This window comes from Thalassophryne amazonica, chromosome 5 (assembly GCF_902500255.1).
Source record: "Thalassophryne amazonica chromosome 5, fThaAma1.1, whole genome shotgun sequence".
NCBI lineage: Eukaryota > Metazoa > Chordata > Actinopteri > Batrachoidiformes > Batrachoididae > Thalassophryne > Thalassophryne amazonica.
The window spans coordinates 31,695,124-31,719,287 of NC_047107.1; the positions used below are offsets into that span (position 1 = coordinate 31,695,124).

General features: G+C 41.1%; 1 protein-coding gene across 1 annotated transcript; it reads left to right on the top strand.

Annotated features, from left to right (window-relative positions):
* The first annotated feature begins 3,730 nt into the window (after positions 1–3,730).
* arid5a (AT rich interactive domain 5A (MRF1-like)) lies at positions 3,731–22,081 on the top strand. Its single transcript, XM_034169902.1, has 7 exons — positions 3,731–3,810; positions 4,693–4,763; positions 11,328–11,493; positions 11,572–11,624; positions 14,329–14,426; positions 14,523–14,676; positions 20,720–22,081. The coding sequence occupies exons 1-7, from the start codon at positions 3,807–3,809 to the stop codon at positions 21,974–21,976; spliced, it is 1,803 nt and encodes a 600-aa protein (XP_034025793.1). The 5' UTR covers positions 3,731–3,806; the 3' UTR covers positions 21,977–22,081.
* The last annotated feature ends 2,083 nt before the right edge of the window (positions 22,082–24,164 follow it).

Consider the following 24,164-nt stretch of genomic DNA (forward strand, 5'->3'; position numbering starts at 1 on the left):
CTCAGCACACACTCCTCACTTGTCAGCACATTACCATGTGCATCTTTTACCACCCTAACCTGCTGCACATCCTTTCCAGCTCTGTCCCTTTATCTGGCCAGTCGGTACAAGTCCTTTTCTCCTTCCTTACTATTCAACTTCTTGTACAGCTTGCAATGTGCCTTTTCCTTCACTTTTGCCACTTCTCTTTTCGCCTTGTGCCGCATCTCCTTGTACTCCTGTCTACTTTCTTCATCTCTCCGACTATCCCAAACCTTTTTCACCAACCTCTTTCTCCTTATACTTTCCTGGACCTCTTCATTCCACCACCAAGTCTCCTTGTCATCCTTCCACTGTCCAGATGTCATACCCAGTACTGTCCTAGCTGTCTCCTTCACCACATCTGCAGTACTTTTCCAGTTGTCCAAAATTGCTTCCCCTCCAGCCAGTGCTTCTCTCACCTGCTCGCTAAATTTCACACAACAGTCTTCCTCCTTCAGCTTCCACCATCTGATCCTTTGTTGAGCTCTCACTCTCTTCTTTACCTCTAAAGTCATCCTACAAACAACCATCCTATGCTGTCTAACGACACTCTCTCCTGCCACCACCTTACAGTCTCTGATTTCTTTTAGCTTGCATCTCCTATAAAGAATGTAGTCCACCTGTGTGCACCTTCCTCCACTCTTATATGTTACCCTGTGCTTCTCCCTTTTCTTAAAGTAGGTATTCACCACAGCCATTTCCATTGTTTTTGCAAAATCAACTACCATTTGTTCTTCCCCATTCCTACCCTTGATACCATATCTACCCATTACTTCCTCATCACCTCTGTTCCCTTCACCAACATGCCCATTGAAGTCTGCTTCTGTCACCACTCTTTCGTGCTTGGGCACACTCTCCACCACCTCATCTAACACACTCCAGAAATCTTCTTTCTCCATCTCACAACCTACCTGTGGGGCATATGCACTGATGATATTCATCATCACCCCTTCAATTTCCAACTTCACACTCATCACCCTGTCAGCCACTCGCTTGACCTCCAACACACTTTTAACATACTCTTCCTTTAAAATGACCCCAATGCCATTTCTCTTCCTGTCCTCACCATGGTACAACAACTTGTACCCACCGCCGATGCTCCTGCTCTTACTTCCCTTCCACTTGGTCTCTTGCACACACAATATGTCTACCTTTCTCTTCTTTCCACCGGCACCCTGTTGGGCAACAGCACCGGTGGCGGATGTTGTTAACCCGGGTCGCGACCGATCCGGTATGTAAATTTGATTCTTAGTCTGCATAGTTGGGTTGGCTTGTTTTACGCCGGATGCCCTTCCTGACGCAACCCTTCTCATTTATCCAGGTGAGGGACCGGCACTCAGAATGTACTGTCTGCACACCCCATGTGGCTGAGTTACTATGTTGTACGACTGTGGTGCCAACAAAAGCACAAGGTGGCAGAGCTGAAAATGTTGTGATTGTCTTTGGAATTAACTTGGATGGACAGGATTAGGAATGAACATATTAGAGGGACAGCTCGGGTTGGATGGTTTGGAGACAAAGTTTGAGAGACAAGACCAACATGGTTTGGACATGTGCAGAGGAGGAACCCAGGGTGTATATTCTTTTGATCATGGAAAGAAAAAAAAATGTAAAATGAACAAATAAATTAAATGGTTATTTTTATTCAGTGATTTGTACTATAACGTTATTTTCCTTTTAACTTCACCAGTTTTAGATGATTTTTAATTCAAAATCACTGAATTTTCACATTTGCTGTTCAAATACTGAGAAGAGACTTGTGCCTCACCTTGGAATGCACAATCACTGGGCTAACTGCTGGCATGCTGTGCAGTGAGACTCTGTCTCACTGTCTCTATGTATGTCACCATTAAAATGACCAAACACTTTGGCTGTATGGACTTAAATTCCATAGTTTAGCTGATGTACATAATGTACAGTGTTTTCAACAACTATGTGTGTGTAATGTGTTTCGTTTGCTGAGCGATCACAAAATGACTGCAAAAAGGCACCAGGTGAGGCACGCAGTTCTTCTGCCTTGTGTTAGGGGGCACTAGTGATCCCAGAGATTCTTCTTGAAGTAACTCCTCAGCTGCAGAATAAGTGACAGCAAGCTACAAGAGCAGCCGTTCATTTATTTTTTCCTCTCACCTGGACTTTACTTTCAGAATGGTGGATTACACATCCAAACTGAAACAATTTTCTAAACTGCACTTTCAGTCGAAGCAGGAGGTAATAATTAAAGGAAGACCAACACCAGAGCTAAAAGGTTTGTTTCAGACAACAGTGATCTCCACTGACTCAGAGAGACTTTTAAAACTGAAGGAAGCTAAGGAAAACTTCCACAAGCAAGTCGTCAATGCTTTTGTTCAGAAGGAGCGGCACATAGACTTCATTTATAAGTAAAGGTAAGACCATAATGTTTTTTTTAATTAAATGTGGTTTTTTGTGTGCTACAGTTTGTATGTGTAAAGAATGCTGATATGAGATTTTAAACGTAACCTGTTAACTGCTGTCAATCAAACGGTGTCACCGTTCTTACCACACGCTGCCTTGCGTTGTGCTGCGCCTGCAGAGCCCCCGTCTCCAGATCAGTTTCCGTAATCAGTCAGTGCAGCAAGCTCACCTCCAAAAGTGCCTGACCCTGCCCCGCAGGGACTCATTCTGACTCCTGCTCCTGTCTGCGCGAGGACAGATCCGCAATCCTGTTCTTTTCTTCATAAGAATTAATTTTGGAGACTTTACGCACTGGATTACGCATCTGTCCACGCGGCTAGGTATCCTGCTGGGGGTCAACAAGGTGGTTTTATTTTTACCTGGTTCTTTTATGCAAGATTCTGCCCCTTACCAAAAACCAAATCATTGTATTCCCCATTTTGAGTTTATTAAAGGTCATGTTAAAAACCAGGCCTGGGACCCTCACAGACAGTGTCCATCTTGTGAAAGGCCCCTAAACATGTTTTATATTTTGTGGGTGTTAACAATGGGTGTGGTTTATTCTCACATTTCTAATGTTACTGGCTCTCACCAACAGGGGAAGATCTCCCTGTGTCTGAAACTTGGACACATGATGAAGTAAAACTTCACTTATATTTCTCAGAACTTCCAAAGAAATAACACAAATACTTGATAGCTAACATAAAATAAAGAATTAGCACAGATATTATCTAACAGTGGCTTGGAGTTGCTCATCTCTTAAGCGTGGGCGCGCTTTCACCTGTTCCTCTCCCTGTCCTGGACGTGCAGCACTAAAAAGCACTGACTTCTCCCCTTTGCTCCCCCACCAACACCACGCCTGCTGGACTCTCCACCACGTTCTGGACAGATGTGCGAGGTTGAGATTAAGAGGTTGAGATTAATAAGTGCAAATTTCTTAACAAGGCTAAATACTTGAATACTTTGTTCTGTGTTTACAAAGTTCAGTGCAACGTTCAGTCTGCTGTGGTTGCACAAATCAGTTGTTTTTTTAATAATGGTGGTGGTATTTATTTATTTAAAATTTTATATTTATTTCTTGTCATGTTTTTGCCATTGTTAATGCAAAACTATTTAAAACATTCATAAATTATTGAGAAGTTATTTGTGCTTAGGGCACTCAAATGTCTAGCACCGGCCCTGATTGTTCGAACTGAATATCTGAAATTCAGGTGGTTCCACGCAGAGAGAATATGGACTTCATGATCACGCAGAAAAGACTCTGTTTCCCAGACTCCTTTGCTGCAGTGTGGCTTGTCCTGTGGACCCACCTTCCTGTAGTTGAACAGAACGACGAATGAAAGCCAGAGAGCAGAAGACATCCTCTTGAAATGGGTAAGCAACATTTTTCATTTTAACAACCCTTCAAAATATTCAACCTTATAAAGACTCTAAAGCACCCGTGTTTGCACCTCCTGCAAAACTTCATGAATGTTGTTGAAAATTACAAGTGGGGGGGACTTTTCAGGAAGACAACCTAATTTTCCAACTAATATGTGCCTTAACTATAATTATTTGTTTAAAAATACACATATTGTTTGTATCACCTTTTACAAAGATTACTGATATTAATTATTATATTAATATTAATAATGAATGTGTGGGTTTATGGTGAATTTTGTATCATACTCACAATGACAGAAAGCAGTTTGAGTTTATATATGTGTGTGTGTGTGTGTGTGTGTGTGTGTGTGTGTGTGTGTGTGTGTGTGTGTGTGTGTGTGTGTGTGTGTGTGTGTGTCGAAACTTGCCAACTGAAAGCAGAATTAAAATTTGAAGCCGCAGCACAGGAAGCAGTGATCTGAAAAGAGAAGTATTTAGAAATACACACTTAGAAAAATGACCCCCCCCCCCCCCCCCCCCCCCCCCAAAAAAAAAGTAAAATGACATTGAACATTTATTTAAAATAACATGAATGGGCTTTATCTGCAACATGATTTGATGCTGTCATTGTGTCTTATGCCATAGTTTTTGTGTCACAATATGAGACAGTACAGAAGGAGGGGATACGTTCACAATCAGGAAGAGGTTTTGCAACCTGTGGTTTAATATCAGTCGACGAAGTCTGACAGATTTTTTTGTCTGGGTGACCGTGAGGCAGAATTAAAGATGTGCTGCAGCTGGCAGATTGTGTTTGATGCATCACTCACTCTTAAGGTGCATTGTATCTTTTCTTTGTCTACTCTTGTAATAAACGTATCATTTCCATGTTTGAAGCTGAAGAGGAACAGAGCGACACATCACGGCAGACGTCAACCAGCGATGATGACAGTCAGGCGGTCACTCAGGTACCTGAGCACAGTTACTAAATCGTCCGGTTGGCCAATCGGCATCACTTACAGTTAAAGCCTGACTCATGGCATGACTCTTCACCGCCGCGTGTGTGTGTGTGTGTGTGTGTGTGTGTGTGTGTGTGTGTGTGTGTGTGTGTGTGTGTGTGTGTGTGTGTGTGTGTGTGTGTGTGTGTGTGTGTGTGTGTGTGTGTGTTATTTCCAGTTCCTGTTTTTGGTGAATTTGAGATACCAGTGAATTCTAAAGTGCTGATTCTGTACAGTTGATCATTTTGAAATGACAACTGAGGATTCAGTGCTGACCTCACAGCACACAATATTTCACTGTGGTACACTTAAAAAAAAAAAATGCAGGAGGCCCTCTGTTCTGTTCTGGTAAGTAAAATGAAAGACCCAATATGTGAAATAGAAATTAAGTCATCAAATTTCCAAAGCAGATCTACGCTGAAAGCCTGGTGGTTTCTGTGGTGAGTGCCGGTCTGTCGATAACTCGCACTGACAGTCATTGTGAGACTCGTATTGACATCAATGTCACCTACACGGTTTTCCAAAAAAAAGAAAAGAAAAAAAAAAGAAGTCATGTAGGGGAAATTGGCTGAATGTGTCACTGTGAAATTCATGCAGCAGAGTGGATCAGTCACTTTTGAACTGGGGTCAAGTTTGTGCACACGTAAGCAAGGAATATTTGTGCTAAACCCAAAACTGAATTCTAACAACCATGCACTTCATTTCATTTCACACAAATCTTTTTAGGTGTTCTTAGCATTTTTTGTTGTTGTTTTTTTTTTTTGTGAAAGCACAGAAGTGACACAAAGGCATGACGACCCAGCACCCTCCTTTTGGCTGCACTAGCATTTGCTCGACGGCGTCCACACTCGCCCAAGCAAATACGATCTGCTGTTTGAGACAAATGGGAATGAAAGCGGGACACAGTGCCTACAAACCGATTAGTGGGACAGACATGTTTTCAAAATGCGAAATCTATGACAGGAAGCATGAAAATTGATATATAAGGATTTTAAGAATAAGAAGAACTTTATTAATCCTGAAGGAAATTGTTCTGCTAGAGTGCAGAAACAATAAACATTAAACATTGCTTTTTCTTTTTTTACAGTGAGAACAGTGAGTACAACATGTTTATGCAAAATGACTGAAGACGCACAAGATCTTGACATTATTGGACATAGCTCTGAGTAACTGAAAACTCTGATCGTTATGTATTCATCCTGCAGAAGGTGGAGGAGTTATACAGTCTGATTGCCACAGGTAGGCTTCAGATATCCCTAACTACCATATGCCACTAGCATGAGCATGTAATTATGTCTTATGCAGTATACTGTAGGTTAAGCGCTAATATGCAGTGGATATTTCATGCTGGGTGAAATCAGAACCACAACTGCTCATACCAACTCTGCAGAACAAATTTCTTTTAAATGCTCATTCAATGAGCATAAAATAAGGTCTGTGTTGTATTTTTTTTGACCAACTAGATCAGAAATTTAACTGTCTAGAAAGCTGTTTGTGCTGATCATCAAGTTCCAAATGGTAACCAGCCACATACAGTGGACAGCTCCTTCAAAGAACTTTATGACTCATATTCACACACATGCTGATGTGACTGGGTGCAACTTGGGGATTAAGAACCTTGCCCAGGTTCCTTTGGGGTTTATCTAGTTTGATGGGAATTTGAACTGAGGATCCTCTGGTCACAAGCCCACCCACCACTTTAACCACTTGACCATCACCTCCCCGTGTACTCGTTGGTCAACATTCATGTTTCGTGGTGTTACGTTTTGCAGGAATTGATAATGAATTCCTTATCACTTGTTTTTGAGTTTGGGACAGAATCTGGTCAATATCCAAATATGTGGTTGTGGTTTTAGTGGTGGTGACAGTTTAGACACTTTACATGAAAAATACATAAATGTCTTAAATTTTGCAGTATAAGAACATTGTAGGGTAGATCCATTCAGCTTCTACCTTTTTGGATCATTTGTGAATTAGACTGAGACTGTAATGAACAGAAGAATTATTTTGCCTCATTTGTATACAGTCTATTCAGTTCAAAAGAAACATGATTTATTTAATTCAGAACTTACTTATTCACTCATCTTCAACTGCTGACTCCAATTAAGGGTCACAGGGGGGTTACTGGAGCCTATTTCAGCAGTCATAGGACGTAAGGCGGGTCCACCATAGACAGGGCGCCAGTCTGTCACAGGGCCACATATAGACAAACAAACAGTCACACCTGCACGTACACCTACGGACAATTTAAAGGAATCGATCCCAAGTTAGGCAACAGTGCTAACCACTAAGTCACCGTCCTGCTATATTTCAGAACTCCTCATAGATATATCACAACAAAATCTCATTAAATGGGATTCAGAGTACAATAAGCAACAACTGCTTTTAAGTTCTGTAGAAATAATTAGTGTTAAAGCAGCACAATCAGGTTATAATTTCACCAAAAAAAGGCTGTTGCATTTACTGATTTAAAATGTAAATCTTTTGAAAATTACAACAGCTTTATAGTGTAAAATCTACAGGTTGTATTGCTGTTTTTTATATAGAATTATTCTGGCAAACTCCCCATTAAAAACAATGGATTTTTATTTTTATTGTATCATCCTAACAACATGTAATAACATGACCGGTTCAATACATACTTATATATGTGTTGTATTGTATTGTTTAGGGAGAGAAAAAAACAAAACAAAACCCTGTGTTAATGTGTTGAAGACCCTTTGTGAGCCATTGGAATGTTGGAATATAATTTCACAAAGTAGTTATCCAAAGTTCAAAGGAATCAAAAAGGTTACCAAGGGAACAAGAGTTTGAGAATTGAGCTGACTTTTAATTACACTGACTTCGAGGTCAAAGACCTAAAACGGCCAGAATGGAATGATATTAGAAATAAAGAGGAATATGTGCCTCCTCAGCACACTGTGTTCAGGTGGACCGCAAGACACGGCCCACGGTGGGACCATGCGCCGCCATTTGAAGATGTTTGGCTGCAGACGTTTCCTGGAGGCAACCACTGAGGCATACAACAGAAACTTTTGTGAATCAGAAATAAATGCAGCGTCTGAAACTCTTCATAAATGCCAGTGAGGTTTATACAACACAGCAAGCAAAGCACCACAACTTTAAATCCACCAGCTGCCAAAAATGTGTTGATGTGACAAATGCTTTGGAATTTTACATGGGATTTGTGAAATATGGGACTTAGACATCCCTCTGTTTTAAACATAATCAAGCATGATTTTTTTTTTTCACCCCATTTTATAAGTGGCTGATAGAGGTGTTGCAGAGACACAGCGGAAAGTCTTTGCTGCTGTCTGTTAGCTGGGAACAGCAGCTGAGCTGTGACTCAGTTTTGGTTACAGGCCTGCACCTTCACTATTACTCACTCTGGAGGTCTACTTCTCGGAACCAGGAACCGCATAGAGGAACTTGATTCAATATGAAACCACCTTGAGCTGTTTTGTTGTACATTGACTGCCACAGAAATAAAGCAGCGCTTACGTCTGGTTATTCAAACTAAAATATTGACATTGTCAAATGTGGTCTGATATGACATCCTATCTATCGAAATACATCAGCCAAGCAAGCAGTGATGTGAAATTTAAATATGTGACATGAAATACCCTAATTTTTCATTTCACTGCAATAACAGAAGTGAGTAGTTTGGTAGGTACTGGAAGTTGCCATGTATACAGTCAAATAAATGATGTAGTATATGGTCCGCATGAGTTTCCAGCTTGTCTTATGAATTGCAACACTTAAAAACAGGATGCTCAACATATAGTGTGACTAATAAAAGAAATGTCAGTATCAATGCATACTGCAAGTACTTAATTTAAAAGACAATTCCTCACTCCGGGGAGGAGGAGTAACAGAAAGACAGAGGACGGGAAGGAGAGGAACAGTAGTAGCCAGTAAGCCAGTAGTGAGCAGTATTTCTGGTATTTATATTTGCATTTACATTTTGCAAATAGTTTTTTACTTCTACTTTGGGTACTCTGTCTGGTTCTTACCCTGTGTGCTGCTATACAATGCTGCTGGAACCTCACTTTCTCTGAGGGTGATCCCTTGGGAAGATCTAAGATCTTAAAAACACTGCAACATTTAATAATAATAATTTTTATTATTGTTACTGTAATTAATTTCAATAATTTATTATTATTATTACTTATTAATTAATCAGTTTTATTTATTTTCAGAAAAGAATAAGTTTAATGGTCACTGATTTGGGCAATCATTTCACTAAAGTTCATGTGTTTTATATTTTTGTAACTTGATGACTGCGTTTATATCTGATAAAATCTGCTTATGTAAATATACACCCATTAATGACCAAGACTAATTTTTTATTAAAATTATAAATACAGTATGGAACATAAATCATTCATAACACTGACAACCGACTACATCAAGTTAAAGCAGTATTATGACGAGTACTATTATGTACTTTGTGATCTAATTAGATATGATCAGATAAATATGCTCGTTTTCTGAGAGCAATAGATGCAATCAGAAGATGTTATCACTATGTTGAATATTAAAATTTATGACTTTACAGACACCAAGTGCAGTGCATTTCTGCATCATGTTCTATATGAATTCAAGTACATCAAAGATAATGGCACGAGCAGAACCCGACAGTAACAAATCTACATCTTTAACATTTCTATATTGACAAAGTCAAAGTCAGCTTTATGTCAGCAAAAATCCACATCACGTCAGTCCTTAATTGTAAGCAGGACACTCCTACTATCAGTGACAATTTGGTTATCCGGTGTGACCAAGTTGTTAGTGCATTCGCTTTTTAATGCAAGTGCTGCAATCAAAGTGCCCATTGAGAATCTGAATGTCTGGGTTTGGGATTGTGCTGGATCAACCAGGCTTTTAATGCTTTCCTGGACAGCCATCAGATGTGTTTCTGTATGTAGTGAATGTGTTGAACTTGTAGAGACATTTAATGGCATATGTGTCTCTGAGTCCTCTGCCTTTGAGATCGAGAGGCACCTGGGAAGAGGTTATGGAGTCATGATGTTTCTGCACAGAGGTGTTTGGTGATGCTGATATCTTTGCAGGAGAATGATGGCCCAGGTCTTTAAGGTTCTTCATGTCTTATTGTATGGTTGCGACACTTGGAAGCTAACCTGTGAACTAAGGCAGTGACTGGATGTCTTTGGTACTAGTACTCAGAGTACTAGTACCAGGATCGTACTGCTGAAATGACTATGTACCAAACAGGCAGTCACTTAAGTAGACTAAGGAGTATCGCTTGCATTGTGAGGGAGCATTAATTTTGACTTTTTGGCATGTGGTCCCTTTCTCAGTGCATGATCCAGCACGCAGGTGCCAGACTGTTGAGGACCATAGTGGCTGGAGAATGCCAAGGGGGTGCCCATGTTTCACTTGGTTGCAGCAAAGATGTGAAGATGGGCCAGTTGTCTGCCCAGGTGGCTTCCATCCAGTACCCAAAGTTGTTCCGTGGTGCTGAGGATGCAAGGAAGTACAGCACCAGTGCGTGCTCCCAGATGTGACTTGACTTTGAGTAGAGAGGGTTCCTGGTTGCATCAGGAAGGGTGTCTGGAGTAAAACCTCTGCCAAATCAACATGCAGATCCATGTCAGAGCTGCTGTGGTGACCCCAAGCAAAAAGGGAGAAGATGAACACACACACACCACCACCACCACTGTTATTCTTCAAATTGAGTAGAAATATGTAAAATCTATTCTACTTAATGTTTGGTTTTTCCAATGCCAAAGTGACATTTTCAAGTGTCTTATTTTATTCAACCAATAGACCAAAATCTCAAAATATTCAATGACAATGATATAAAAGAGAAAAAGTAGATTTTTGTCTGTGCAAATTACCCACATAAAATGTAATTTCTTCAGGAATTGGTTCACATTTTTTTCTTTTGGTCCATTGAACTGTTTAACGACAATTTGTTTCAGTGTCAGTGAAAATACTGAAGTGGTGTTTTAATCAGGATGAATGCTTCAAATGGATGGTTTTAATTCTGCATGCATACACTGTTTCATTTCTCCTTTCTTGCAAACCACAAACAATGACATTGGCAATTTCTTTTACAGCACTTCTCTGTATTATTATTATTTTTTTTTTTTACAACCTGCACTTTCCTGGGTATTAAAGTTTTGCAGAATCCAGTTTTTAACCAACACACCAAATAAGCAGTGACTGTTATTCAAAGTCTAAAGTCCTGATGGGTCACTGTTGGTCTGATCTCACGGCAGCGTGAATTCATTTGTTCTTTTGGGTTATGATTGTTGTTCAAAGTGACATTTGCGACACCGACAGACAGCTCTCAACCAAAAACTCCACAAGTCTGCTGCTTTCTCCTCAGACAGGATGTGCAGCGGTTATCTATTGAAAGTAGCGGTAAAATACCCTCCGATTCTGGTGTTTCATTTCAAGACGTGTTTCTGTTTGCTTTATCTAATCTACTTTCACCTGTAAAACTGGGGGCCATGTCGCATTTACAGGAGTCGCTTGGTTTTGATGCAAAACATCTCCGTTTTTCAGACTTTGCCTTCTGTTATTGAGATTCACGACTCCACCACTGAATGCGAGGAAGAGACGAAGCTCAGTCCAATACAGATGGAGAAGTCATTTGTGTCGAGTCTGCAATCTTTTATGAAGGACAGAGGTACACCCATAGAACGGATCCCACATCTGGGCTTCAAACAGAGTGAGTTCTTACTACGTGCTGCTGCACAGATCAACTCAAACAGATAAGTGTGGTCTCATGCATTTTCCACGTTTCCAGTTAACCTTTGGAGAATCTACAAAGCTGTTGAGAACCTTGGAGGTTATGACTCAGTGAGTACAAGTTCTTTCATCGCACACTGATTTAATGGTGCTTCAGAAGTTCATAACAGTTGTGAGTCGGTTCTGAATTTGAAAATGAGCTGTAGGTCAGGTGGGTTTTACCGCTGAGCTCTCAGCACGTCAGCGCCAAAGAAGTGTCTTTGATGCTGACGCTGTTATGTGGGAGGATTTCTGAAAATGCAACACTTACCACAATTTACAAGGATCGCATGGGGTTACATAGTATTGCACATCTTCAAAGTTACTCAATTTTGTATCTGTGTAGAAACTATCCTGCTGTAAGGAAAATGTAGAACTCAACTGAGTTTTTCTTTTTTTTTTGTATTCTGTAATAACGTATGGTATAGAGGGGGAGCTTTTAGCAGGGCCCTCTTTATTTATTTTCAAGAAAATACAAATACAGAATTTTTTTTGGACAAATTTACAGCAAGATTTCTGCAGACAAGCAAGGGGATAGATACATAAACATTTACAAGTCACAGAATATGTCTTGGGCATGATTTACATTCAAATATGTGTGGAGTGTGCAATTCTTAAAAAAAAAAAAAAAAACTAAGTGGCTGTTCATGAGAGAGACTAGTGAGGGGAAGCCACCAAGTCACCCACGAGAACTCTAAAGGAGTTATTGGCATCTGTGACTGTGAATGGACAAACTGCGCATAGTGCAACTTTTATGTGTTGTGCCAGCAGTCACAGCTTCAAGGTGAAGTGGATCAGAAAAGGATTTTCTTACAAGAAAATAGGTCATATCTAGACTTGAGTCTCCCACGTGCTTTCTGGCAAACTGTATCTGAAATTTGACATCATCTTTCTAAGAAAATCCTTCTGTTTCATGCCACCTTGAAGCTAGTTTTTCTCATTACTTATGGCCAAATTTCCCAGAGTTAATATTAATGACTGGAGATGATCGTGGACTTCAGGAAAGCCACAGCCCCCCCGCCCTCCCTCGCCCTCACCAACAGCCCCATCACCACTGTGGTCTGTCACCGCTTCCTCGGCACCACCATCACCGAGGACCTCAAGTGGGAGTCAACCATCAGCTCCCTCATCAAGAAGGCCCAGCAGAGGATGTACTTCCTGCGGCAGCTGAAGAAGGCCAAGCTGCCTGTCCAGCTGATGGTGCAGTTCTACACGGCCATCATCGAGTCCATCTTCTGTTCCTCCATCACGGTGTGGTACGCCGGGGCCTCAGGCAGGGACAGACACAGACTGCAGCGCGTTGTGGCCTCTGCTGAGAAGGTGATCGGCTGTAGCCTTTCATCTCTCCATGACCTGCATGTCTCCAGGACTCTGGGCCGAGCAGGTCGGATCACAGCTGACCCTTCTCACCCTGCACACGGTCTATTCAAACCACTCCCCTCGGGCAGGAGGCTACGGCCCATCCTGACCAGAACCTCCCGCCATAAGAACAGTTTCTTCCCCTCTGCCGTTAGACTCATGAACACCTCATAACTCAGTCACATTAAGCTTAACTCTGTCACTTTATCATTTTATCACGGGTCACTTTAGACAATGTACTTTGGTTTTTAATTGCACTCCTCCCACTGCACTGTTTTTTCTGTTTCTCTGCTTTTCTGTTGCACACAGCCTTTCATATTTCTTTTTTTTATCTTATATTTTATCTTATTTTGACACATATGTTATATTTTATCCTAGCATTTTATCTCTTCTTAATGTTGCACCATTGTACCGAAGCAAATTCCTAGTCTGTGAATCCTGTTCACTGGCAATGGCAATAAACTTCTTCTGATTCTGATTTATTCATTCATTTTCTGCCACTTATCCGGGTTCGGGTCATGGTGGCAGTAGACCAAGCAGCTCATCCCACACTTCCTTATCCTTGGCCAAGCCCTCTAACACTTCTTGTGTCTTGCCCCTGAGCCTCCTCACAGTTGGACGTGCATGGAAGACCTCCCTCGACAGATGACCGGGGGGGAGGCATCTTCACAATATGCCCAAACGAACTCAGCTGACTCCTTTTAATGCAAAGAAGCATTAGCTCTGCTCCGAGTCCCTCCCAAATGATCCTGTCCTTTAGTGTAAACTGAAGTACCTGATAGAAGAACAATCTCATTTCCTTCATTTACCCACAGTCCATTGTCTCCTCCTGAGTACTGCTATTTTGGAGTTATAATAAAAACTTAGTGCAGTATTTTTTTAAACTCCTTGAATTAAAGCAGAGACCTTATACTACAAGCACATTTTGATTGTTTCAGTTCAACTTCACTGCAATGCTGTAAAGAAGCTAAAAATAAATAAATAAATAAATTTGAAAAGTCTTTGTCCAAAAACCTGACTTTATATTAGCTTTTCGTGGCACCCCCTGCGAGTGCTTTCTTCCTAAAAGGCTATTTCTCGCAATGACAGAAATAAAAGTTATTTAAATTTTCCTGCTTACACCTGTTTATGCAGATGTACAGCAAAATTCAGTGAGTTGCAACATATTCTATCTTGCAAAATTTAAAATTTAAATAAAATTTTATGCATCTCCTGTCACAAAAGCTTCAAATGATTCTTTAAAAGTCTTGTAGTCTTGTAGCTTCTGATTGTGATACAGTGCCAAACCTATTCACTGAGATTCATGTAAATTGGCTTATTATTTGCATCACAAGTTAATAAGCCACAGAACAAAGACACGAAGGAGAACAACCTCTTGCCTTCTAACTTTACATGTATGTACTGTGTTCACAAACAGGTGACTGCCCAGCGTCTGTGGAAGAAAGTTTATGACGAGTTAGGAGGAAGCCCAGGTAGCACCAGTGCTGCAACTTGCACTCGCAGGCACTACGAGAGGTGACGATGATGATGATTCTGTCCCCAGCATACAATTGAACAGGCCATGAAATCAGTGGCAACATATTCTGAATTTGAAATGTGATCATGTGACAGGCTTGTGCTACCCTATGAGAGACACTTAAGAGGAGAGGATGACAAGCCACTGCCCCCAACCAAACCACGGAAGCCATATAAGAGAAGTCAAGATGGCAAGATGAATCAGAGGAAGAGGAAAAGGTCACAGTCTGACAGAGAGGTGGCGTCTGAGGTAATATTTCATATCACTTGTTTCATTTATGCTCTACACCCGCTTACTGCAGTTAAGGGTCACGATGGGGCTGGAGCCTATCCCAGCTGTCATAGGGCAGGAGGCGGGGTACAATGTATTATTGTTAGTAGCATTATAGTAAGAAACAAAGATCTCCTTCCACTCCATTCAAACATACAGTACTTGGCATTTTCCAGCCTGAGCCTTATTTAAAGTAGACCTGCATTGAAATAAATGCAGTCAGATCTTTGGACCAAAAAATGACATATTTACACATAAGATCCTTCTGAATGTAGTAAAGTAAATCTGCAAGCCCAGATCTGTCATTCAACAGAGAAATCTTCATTTAAAAATGACAAATTTACAGCTAAAATTGAGCCCGCCGCAAAACTGTCAGCACATCCGGGACGCTGCCAAGACGCCAGAGAGAAGACCCTATCCCAGCATGCATTGCGCGTGCCAACTGTAATTTGTGGATTTACATCAGTTTGCATCTCTTACAAAAGCACCTTTTTATTGTCTTATACAGAAGGATCGACTTTTTTTAAAACTTCATATTGTCTTGCGGTACGTTTGAGTATACATTTCTTTTATTGTTGCTTGAAAATGATTTTTGGGGACATTTTCATACGCCCATTTGACTGAGTGGTGTCGCATTGAAAATCTACTGTCTTTAGCCTCCGGTGTTACCGTCGCGGGGTACGGATGCGGGACCCGCAAAGAACTCAAGTCATTAAAAGATATAAACCTCTCTCAGCGGCCACTGAGCTCTGCGGCTCCGATTACTGAGACCGTGCAGCACTGCGGATTTTGCGGCAAGAAGTCTGTCCTTCCGTGCAACAGGTGTCACCGGCCGCTCCGCATCAAAACAGCGAGCTTAGTCTCTGGACTTGCTGCCAAGTTGGCCGCACCTCCATTCAGTAGACAGGGAGGTGGTGCCGGTTGCACAGCAGACACGAGGGCGGTGTGAGTGGCCCACTGCGGCGTTTACCAAGCCGTGAGACTCGATAAGCGCATCGGAGGCAGTGAGAGCAAGGGGTCGGAGAAGAACGTCGCCCGCTGTCGATGTCGCCGCTGATCTCAGCATGCAGAGCTGTATCTCACATTCATTGCAGCTTACTTTTGGATGTTGAAACCAGGATGTATATAACAGTAACATTACTAACAGATAAAATCAATTTCAATGCAGGATCGGACTGAAGGTGTGAGCGCTCTGTCTTCTGCCGGACGTCATGGAAATGACCCGGATGTACAGACTGTTTTCGCGGAGGGCTAAATTTTAGCTGCAAATTTGTCATTTTTAAACCAAGATTTCTCCGCTGAATTACAAATTTGGGCTTACAGATTTACTTTACTGCATTCATAAGGGTCTTATAAATACATATCAGCTATTTCTTTCTGAGATCTGACCACATTTATTTCAATGCAATGCAATGTCTACTTTAAAGATTTGTTGGGGATTAAACTTTTCAGTAGCAACAAAAACAGTGATAATCAGTCTAATGTTAATTTAGAATGTGAATAGCAGTTTAGTCTGTGATGGTGTTTGTATTCTAAACCAAGACTGGATCATTGTCATTGTTTTTGTCCGGGGTGAAATGCTGAACCCTAAAAAAATCTTTAAATCGGGCCCAAGTTGAAAAATTCTAGAGTTTCCCTTTAACTTCTTCTTGACAAAATCACGAGAGGATCAGCCCATACTGTTAGACAGAGACAGAATTTGAAAACTTGGAAGAGCATTTTGTGGCACTGTGTTTTCATCATCAACTGTTGCTTGGGCCGGAGTGTTGTGCACCAATTTACAGTGTCTATTGCACAATTTAAAACTCTGAATTATTAAAAAAAAAACAAAAAAAAAAACAGCCCAAATTGTTTGTATGAATAAAATTTCAGTTCATTTTCTTAAAGCTGTTAAATTTCTATATTGTTTGGATTTAAAATAAATAAAACAAACATACACGGTGGCCTTATGTAAGTGCCCCTTCACACGTAGCATGAATAAGTAGGAATCAGGGCGACACAGCTCAAATGAGCAAACCACAAAAACATCGAGCCGACGTCGGGAGGGACACACGGTCGGGCAGGTGTGAACATTCATGCTGTGACAGTTTCCTGCACATGCACAAACATGCACAAAACCATCGCAACGGGAACACAGTGCGAGCAGCTGGAACATGTGGAACCACATTACGCGTTGCTGTGGAGAAACAACACATAAAAATTATATGCCACCCACGGGATTTGAACCTGCAATTTACAAAAGCTCTGATTAACAGACGGAAACTTTTCCACTGCACTACCATCGCTGCCCTGTAACAGGAGCAGAATATTGCCTAAAATCAACAAGGAGATCAACGTTTTTAAAGAAAAAGATAAATTAGATGATGTAAACAAAGAGGAAGTCTTTAATTATGGCAAGAAAAGCGCTGTAATACCTGACAAAACTGAATTTGTTACGACGTGATATGTGACTGAAAGTGGCGTATTTGTCGCACTGTTGGCTTGTAGTCCTGCGGCATGCTGGCGGTGGTCTCTGTTTTTTTTAGCGTGATACGCTGTCATTTTGCAGCTGTCAGTGAGTCTCTGGCCAGCAATCAGCTGAAAGGTGGCTTGCTGTGCGCCACTTCCAATCTGTACATACATATCAGCATGTCATGCAAGTGTGCTCCCCCACACGCCACATGTGTTGCAGGGAGGGGAGCATGCAAAACACATGCACCCATGTTGTGGGGGGGGGCTGTAACACACACACACAGCACATATGTTGAGGGGGGGCCGACACTCCGGCATATGGCCAGCACGCCATATGTGTTGTCGTGGGGGCACTTCGACAAATTTCACAGCCAGCTTGAAAGTGGTCACGTGCTCACTATTTTCGTGCTGACAGCGCGAAGTGCCCAGAGAGTGGTGTTGGATGTCTGTGTGTGTGTCACCTGGAATTTGGCCGACACCTGCCATGAAAGGGATGGATCAAATGGGCTCTCACAGGGCACTCTCTGTTTTTCGGCCACTGGTGTGCGTGAATAGTTGTAGCAATGGGTGTATGAGGTGTTTGAGGCGGCTCAGATTTTTCACGAATGGCATGCAATTCCTCCTTCGTGCGCTAGTCGTCTTCAATCGTGTTATGTGTGAAGGGGCCCTAAGCTGTGAGTGCATGGCTTCAGAAGCTCTTTCAAGTAGTTGAATGTTAAGGCCACCTGACACAAGCATGCCTTTGACTCATGCAGTAGCATGACCTGTGTCATGCTGGAGCGTAAACTTGTCTTTAACTGGTGCAGCCAGGATGCGAGAGGGGTGCCAGTGCATGCTATTGCACACAGACAATTTTTAAATGTTCAAAAAATCTTTCACCCATAAATGTCATGCTACGTGGCGCCATCTATTCGCCAAGTCAATGTGCAGCTCAAGTGGAGTAAAGAAGAGGTGAACAGAGCGAGTGGTGACATCAGCGGATCGCATCAGAGCGCAGCTCGTCTGAACGATTATAACAAGAAGTTAAATCTGTTATAAACATACTTTAACAGTTGCACACATGAAGGAAAGAACACACAACTGTTTTACCAAGCCATGACAATGTAAACATGACAAATAATTACCTTTTTAGATGGCTCAAAATGCTTTCTGCAGCTAGTTAGGCGCACACATGCACGCGCGCAAACAGCTGACGCTGGAGCGGTCCTCTGGGATTCAGGAAGTGATTACAGCAATTTTCAACGGCCAATTTGCAGCGTAAATGATTAATCCGACACACAATATTTATTTTATATACACAGCTTCCAGCACAGAGCATGTGGCAGCCAGTAGAACAAAGAACGGTGTCCAGCTGGGAACACAGCGGGTGGGATCATCACGACAACGTGCGTGCTAGTGCGTGAATGAAAGACATGCTTGTCTCAGGTGGCCTTTAGAGTCCAAAAATGTTATGTCTTCGTGTTCATCCTGTTCAACCTGACCTACTTCGTAACACGTCCTCATCTCAAGGCCTACATTTGACACTTTCTCATGCACCTCCTTTGTCAGAGGTAGTGGTGGGTGTCAGGGGTTTGCAGCGACCATTTTCTGATCCGTTGTCCAAAGATAGGGGGGAGGTCTTGCATCAACAAAGGCTCATTGATGAACGCTGTTGATTGCAGAATTACCAGATTTCCAGTGTTTAATATAAAAATTGTGTATTAAAAGCAATGACTAGAGACTGAGTTTTTAGCTTCCCAGATTGCCTTAGAATGCAGGAAAAAGATTACACTTTTTTCGGTTGTTTTTTGAAGAGAGCTAACATAGTGTCAAATTAAAACAACAAATAACTGCGTTTACATCCCCAATTCCAATGAAGTTGGGACGTTGTGTAAAATGTAAATAAAACAGAATACAATGATTTGCAAATCCTCTTCAACCTATATTCAATTGAATACACCACAAAGACAAGATATTTATGTTCAATTTATGTTTATGTTCAAACTGATAAACTTTGTTGTTTTGTGCAAATATTTGCTCATTTTGAAATGGATGCCTGCAACATGTTTCAAAAAAGCTGGGACAGTGGTATGTTTACCACTGTGTTACATCACCTTTCCTTCTAACAACAGTCAATAAGCATTTGGGAACTGAGGACACTAATTGTTGAAGCTTTGTAGGTGGAATTCTTTCCCATTCTTGCTTGATGTACGACTTCAGTTGTTCAACAGTCCGGGGTCTCTGTCGTATTTCGCGCTTCATAATGCTCCACACATTTTCAATGGGCGACAGGTCTGGACTGCAGGCAGGCCAGTCTAGTACCCGCACTCTTTTACTACGAAGCCACGCTGCTGTAACACGTGCAGAATGAGGCTTGGCATTGTCTTGCTGAAATAAGCAGGGACGTCCCTGAAAAAGACATTGCTTGGATGGCAGCATATGTTGCTTCAAAACCTGGATGGACCTTTCAGCAATGATGGTGCCATCACAGATATGACAATGGTTTTCTGAAGTGTTCCTGAGCCCACACAGTAAGATCCTTTACACAATGATGTTGGTTTTTAATGCAGTGCCGCCTGAGGGATCGAAGGTCACATGCATTCATTGTTGGTTTTCAGCCTTGCTGCTTACGTGTAGAAAGTTCTCCAGATTCTCTGAATCTTCTGATTATATTATGGACTTTAGATGATGGAAATCCCTAAATTCCTTGCAATTGAACATTGAGAAACATTGTTCTTAAACTGTTGGACTATTTTTTCACGCAGTTGTTCATAAAGTGATGATCCTCGCCCCATCTTTGCTTGTGAACGGCTAAGCCTTTTGGGGATGCTCCTTTTATACCCAGTCATGACACTCACCTATTTCCAATTAATCTGTTCATCTGTGGAATGTTCCAATTAGGTGTTCTTTGAGCATTCATCAACTTTCCCAGTCTTTTGTTGCCCCTGTCCCAGCTTTTTTGAAATGTGTTGCAGGCATCCATTTCAAAATGAGCAAACATTTGCACAAAAATATAAAAGTCTACCAGTTTGAACATTAAATATTTTGTCTTTGTGGTGTATTCAGTTGAACAAAGGTTGAAGAGGATTTGCAAATCAGTGTATTCAGTTTTAATTTACATTTCACATAATGTACCAACTTAATTGGAATTGGGGTTGTATTTCAATGCAGTCACAGTAAAATCACTGTGTGAGTGGAGGTGCTGCAGCTGCACGTGGATGTCATGAAAAACAAGCCAAACGTGTTAAAAACATTCTTGTAGTCTGTGATGTTCTGGGGCTGCAGAGTACAGCTTTTCCGCATTGATTCCTCACTGATAAATCCGCTGTACACCCTGCTGATGCACAGATCAAAACTCTGATCGAATGCAATAAGAATCAACCTGATAAAGCAATAAAAGAAGTGCAAGCTTCCTCTCAGTTCGTCTGTGAGGTGGAGCGAACAGCCAGTGTTTGCTGCTGGTGGGATCCCAGCAGTCACATTCCATCAGTGATTAGAAATGCTGTTGTTTCTCTATTGTCCTTTATTGACATTTTGAAAAAAGCAATAAACATTTGTGCTATTGTTTGAGCATAATTTATTTGCTTTGTAGATCCTCACCAAGAGAAGCACCAAACCTTCCTGTCAGAGTGAAGCAGGGCGACTCGCAACCTCCACTCTCTGGACTGCCACCTCTGACAGGCACCATCCGGAGAGTTCTCAACAAAACAAAGGTTCCAGCGATATCTGCACTTCTGTCTGCGCATGCTCTTGCCTTCTCCAAGTCCCTGCATCCAGCCCATGGACTGGTCATATTCCATCTGCTGCTGGAGAGGTTATTTCTCCTCTAGAGAAGAAAAAGCGCGTGGCTCAGGCCAGCCTTAAGTTGCTGCTGAGTCCCCATGCTGAGGATAAAGAAAGGCCCTCTGTCATCCACTGCTCCCAGTCTCCAGTTCTGGCTTCCTCTGTTCAAAACTGCAACTCCCCTGAAGGTTCCCCGCTTCCTTTATCTTCATCTTCTTCACGCAGTCCCTCACCTTATTCTGTCTCATCAGAGGACAGCACATCAGTCACTGAAGACAAATCCACAAGAAGCACAGAACTGTCCCATAACTGTTCCAGTGCCATCAAAAAGATATCTGGGAGCTCAGAGAACAGCAAGTCTCCGATCTGCAGTCAGGCATCCAGAAATCTCACGGGACAGACTAAGGATGTCTCTCATGTCAGCTCCCAGTCACTCAACACAAACTCAAATAAAAGCCAGAGTAAAGACTCAGCCGGGAAGCAAATCCACAAAGGGAATGACAGATATTTCACTCATCAGTATTTATTTCCAACCCCCTCTGGTCCCTCCTTCACTGGCTGGACTCCAACATCTACCTCGAGTTTCACCAAAGTTAGCCCGCAGTCGGTTCAGATCCTTCGGCCCGCTCCCATTCACCCTGTAGGTTACAAAATCCACCAGAGTAGGATGACACAGCAGGACGACCCGCTGTCTTGTGCAGATAAGCTGAACAGTGTGTCTCCATGGTCTTACCAAACGGACAAGAGGGAAAAATCCAGGACAACTTCTGCAAAAGCTGTTTCTGCGCAGCAGAGTTTGAGCAGTTCGGCCGCCCTGCCGATGTCCTGTGTCTTGTCTGGTTACGACAAACCAGGACGAGACACTCGACACCAACCCCCGTTTCATCCTGCGTTTCTCCATAGTCGACTAACTCAAACACAGCCGGTGTACCGCCACTTCCCAATGGCCGCGGGCCACTCTGCACTCATCGGCTCTACTGTTTACTCATACCCCTACACCATTCCGCTGTTTAGTTCTCCACCCAGATATAATGCTGTGAATTCAGTGTACCCTCACAAATTGTGAGGTGTGTTTAGGTTCCAGACTTCAGTATTTGCTATGTGCCAAAGAACCTTAACCCTCAAGCGACCAAGCTATTTTAGCGACTAATATGACCGAGTGGGGTTATTTATGACTCCATTGACTTTATATTGGAATACTTCTATATAAATGATTGTTTTTGGGTTCTTCATATTTATTTCACTCTCCAGTCATCATCCTTTTCATCCTCACTCAAGAATCAGTCTTGATGCTTGTGCAGCTGTAAATCTTGCTATTCTAGGTCTGTTGGCCAGGCTTCACTGCAAAACAGTAAAATATAATGATTAGAGTTGGCAAATTACAATACCATCTGAAGCTATAATGTCGAAAATCTCATAGATCTTCCCGGGGTCATAAGTGACCCTGCACAAGTTTGGATTATACAGTGAGGAAAATAAGTATTTGAACACCTTGCGATTTTGCAAGTTCTCCCACTTAGAAATCATGGAGGGGTCTGAAATATTTATCTTAGGTGCATGTCCACTGTGAGAGACATAATCTAAAAAAAAAAAAAATCAGAAACTCACAATGTATGATTTTTTTTTAATAATTTATTTGTATGTTACTGCTGCAAATAAGTATTTGATCCCCCACCAACCACCAAGAATTCTGGCTCACACAGAGCTGTTAATTTTTCTTTAAGAAGCCCTCTTATTCTGCACTCTTTTTTCTGTACTTGCCACACAGATTGGCGGATCCTTACAAAATCCTATGAAAAAATGCAGGACAAATAGACTGACACATTCATGGTAGGAAACGTTTTACCGATTAAAATGAGAAAAATTGTGCACAAAAATATATGCAGGGGTCATAAATGACTCCACTCGATCACTTGAGGGTTGAGATAAATAATAATAACAATAACAATAATCTATCAACTCCTCTTTACAATAAAAAGGCAGACATTAATCTCTTCTCAGTTTTTTATTTGGCTACTTGTATAAATCTTACCTGCAAATATGACTAATTTGTTTCAAAGAGGTGCAGAGAAATGCTGTTTTTTTTTTTTTGTTTGTTTGTTTGTTTGTTTTGGTTTTGTTTTTACTCATCCAACGTGATGACTTGAGCTACAGTGTAAGAACATTTACAGCCTGTGTGGAACAGGTAAAATCATAATTATGTGCTAATTACTGTAGAAAAAGTGATTTCAGTGACATTTGACTGCCAAGCACAGTTAACTTAGTGATTGCCAAATTCAACTGAACCAAATCAGTGTTGCTTTTTCCCCCAGTTGCACTTTTTTTTTTTTTACTATGATGTGTTACAAGCACATTTTACAATATTATGATGTCTGTTTTTTAATACATATTTTTATACATTAGCAGACATGTTCAAAAATTGAAACAAAGTATGTAGTTGATAATAAAAAAAAACATAATACTATTTGTAACATTCACATTTTTATTGAATGCTGTGTTGGTCCTGAGACCAAAAAAAGTCATGATATTTTTGATGAAGAATTATTGATTGAGTTAGATTGTTATTCATTCATTGTTTATGTCTATTTTATTGTAAATATGATGATTAATTTGTCATCAATTTAACTTTTTTCTGAGCATGAAAATTTCACGACGTGTGTTAAAATGAGGAAAATAAGACATTTATCAGTTTATCAGGCAAATACGGATGAGTGACATTTCGTAACTAAAATAAAAAAAACAGTTGTAACGAATTACACTAATGTCTTTATCTTTATTTTAAAACTTAATTTAACATAGTTTAAAAAACAAAATATTTTAAGGTTTTTTCTATTTTTTCATTGCAGTTTTTTAAAGAATTGTCGTTATGCATGCCCATTTTTCTTCCTCTTATGAATATGATGTCTTAGATGTCACAAGACTTATTCCATGTTTGCTGAGTTGTTCAAGAATGGAACATTTTAAAATAAAGACGTTTTTGGAGGTACCTATCTAAAAAAAAGGGTATTAAATGAAGGCTTTGCATCTTTTTTTTCTAACTCTGTGTGCTGATCCATTTATACAATGTCTAGATTTTATCTGACATCTTGAACAGTCAGAGTGTATGTATGTGCCAAAAGCCCAGTCTTGGTTTATTTCTAATGTACTAGCTCCATCTCTTTTATCCTGTTAAGATTGATTGTAATGTCGGATTTGACTGAACAAAATCCCGTGAAAACGGGAAGTTGGGCAAAAATTGTGAGTTTTTCTGAAGA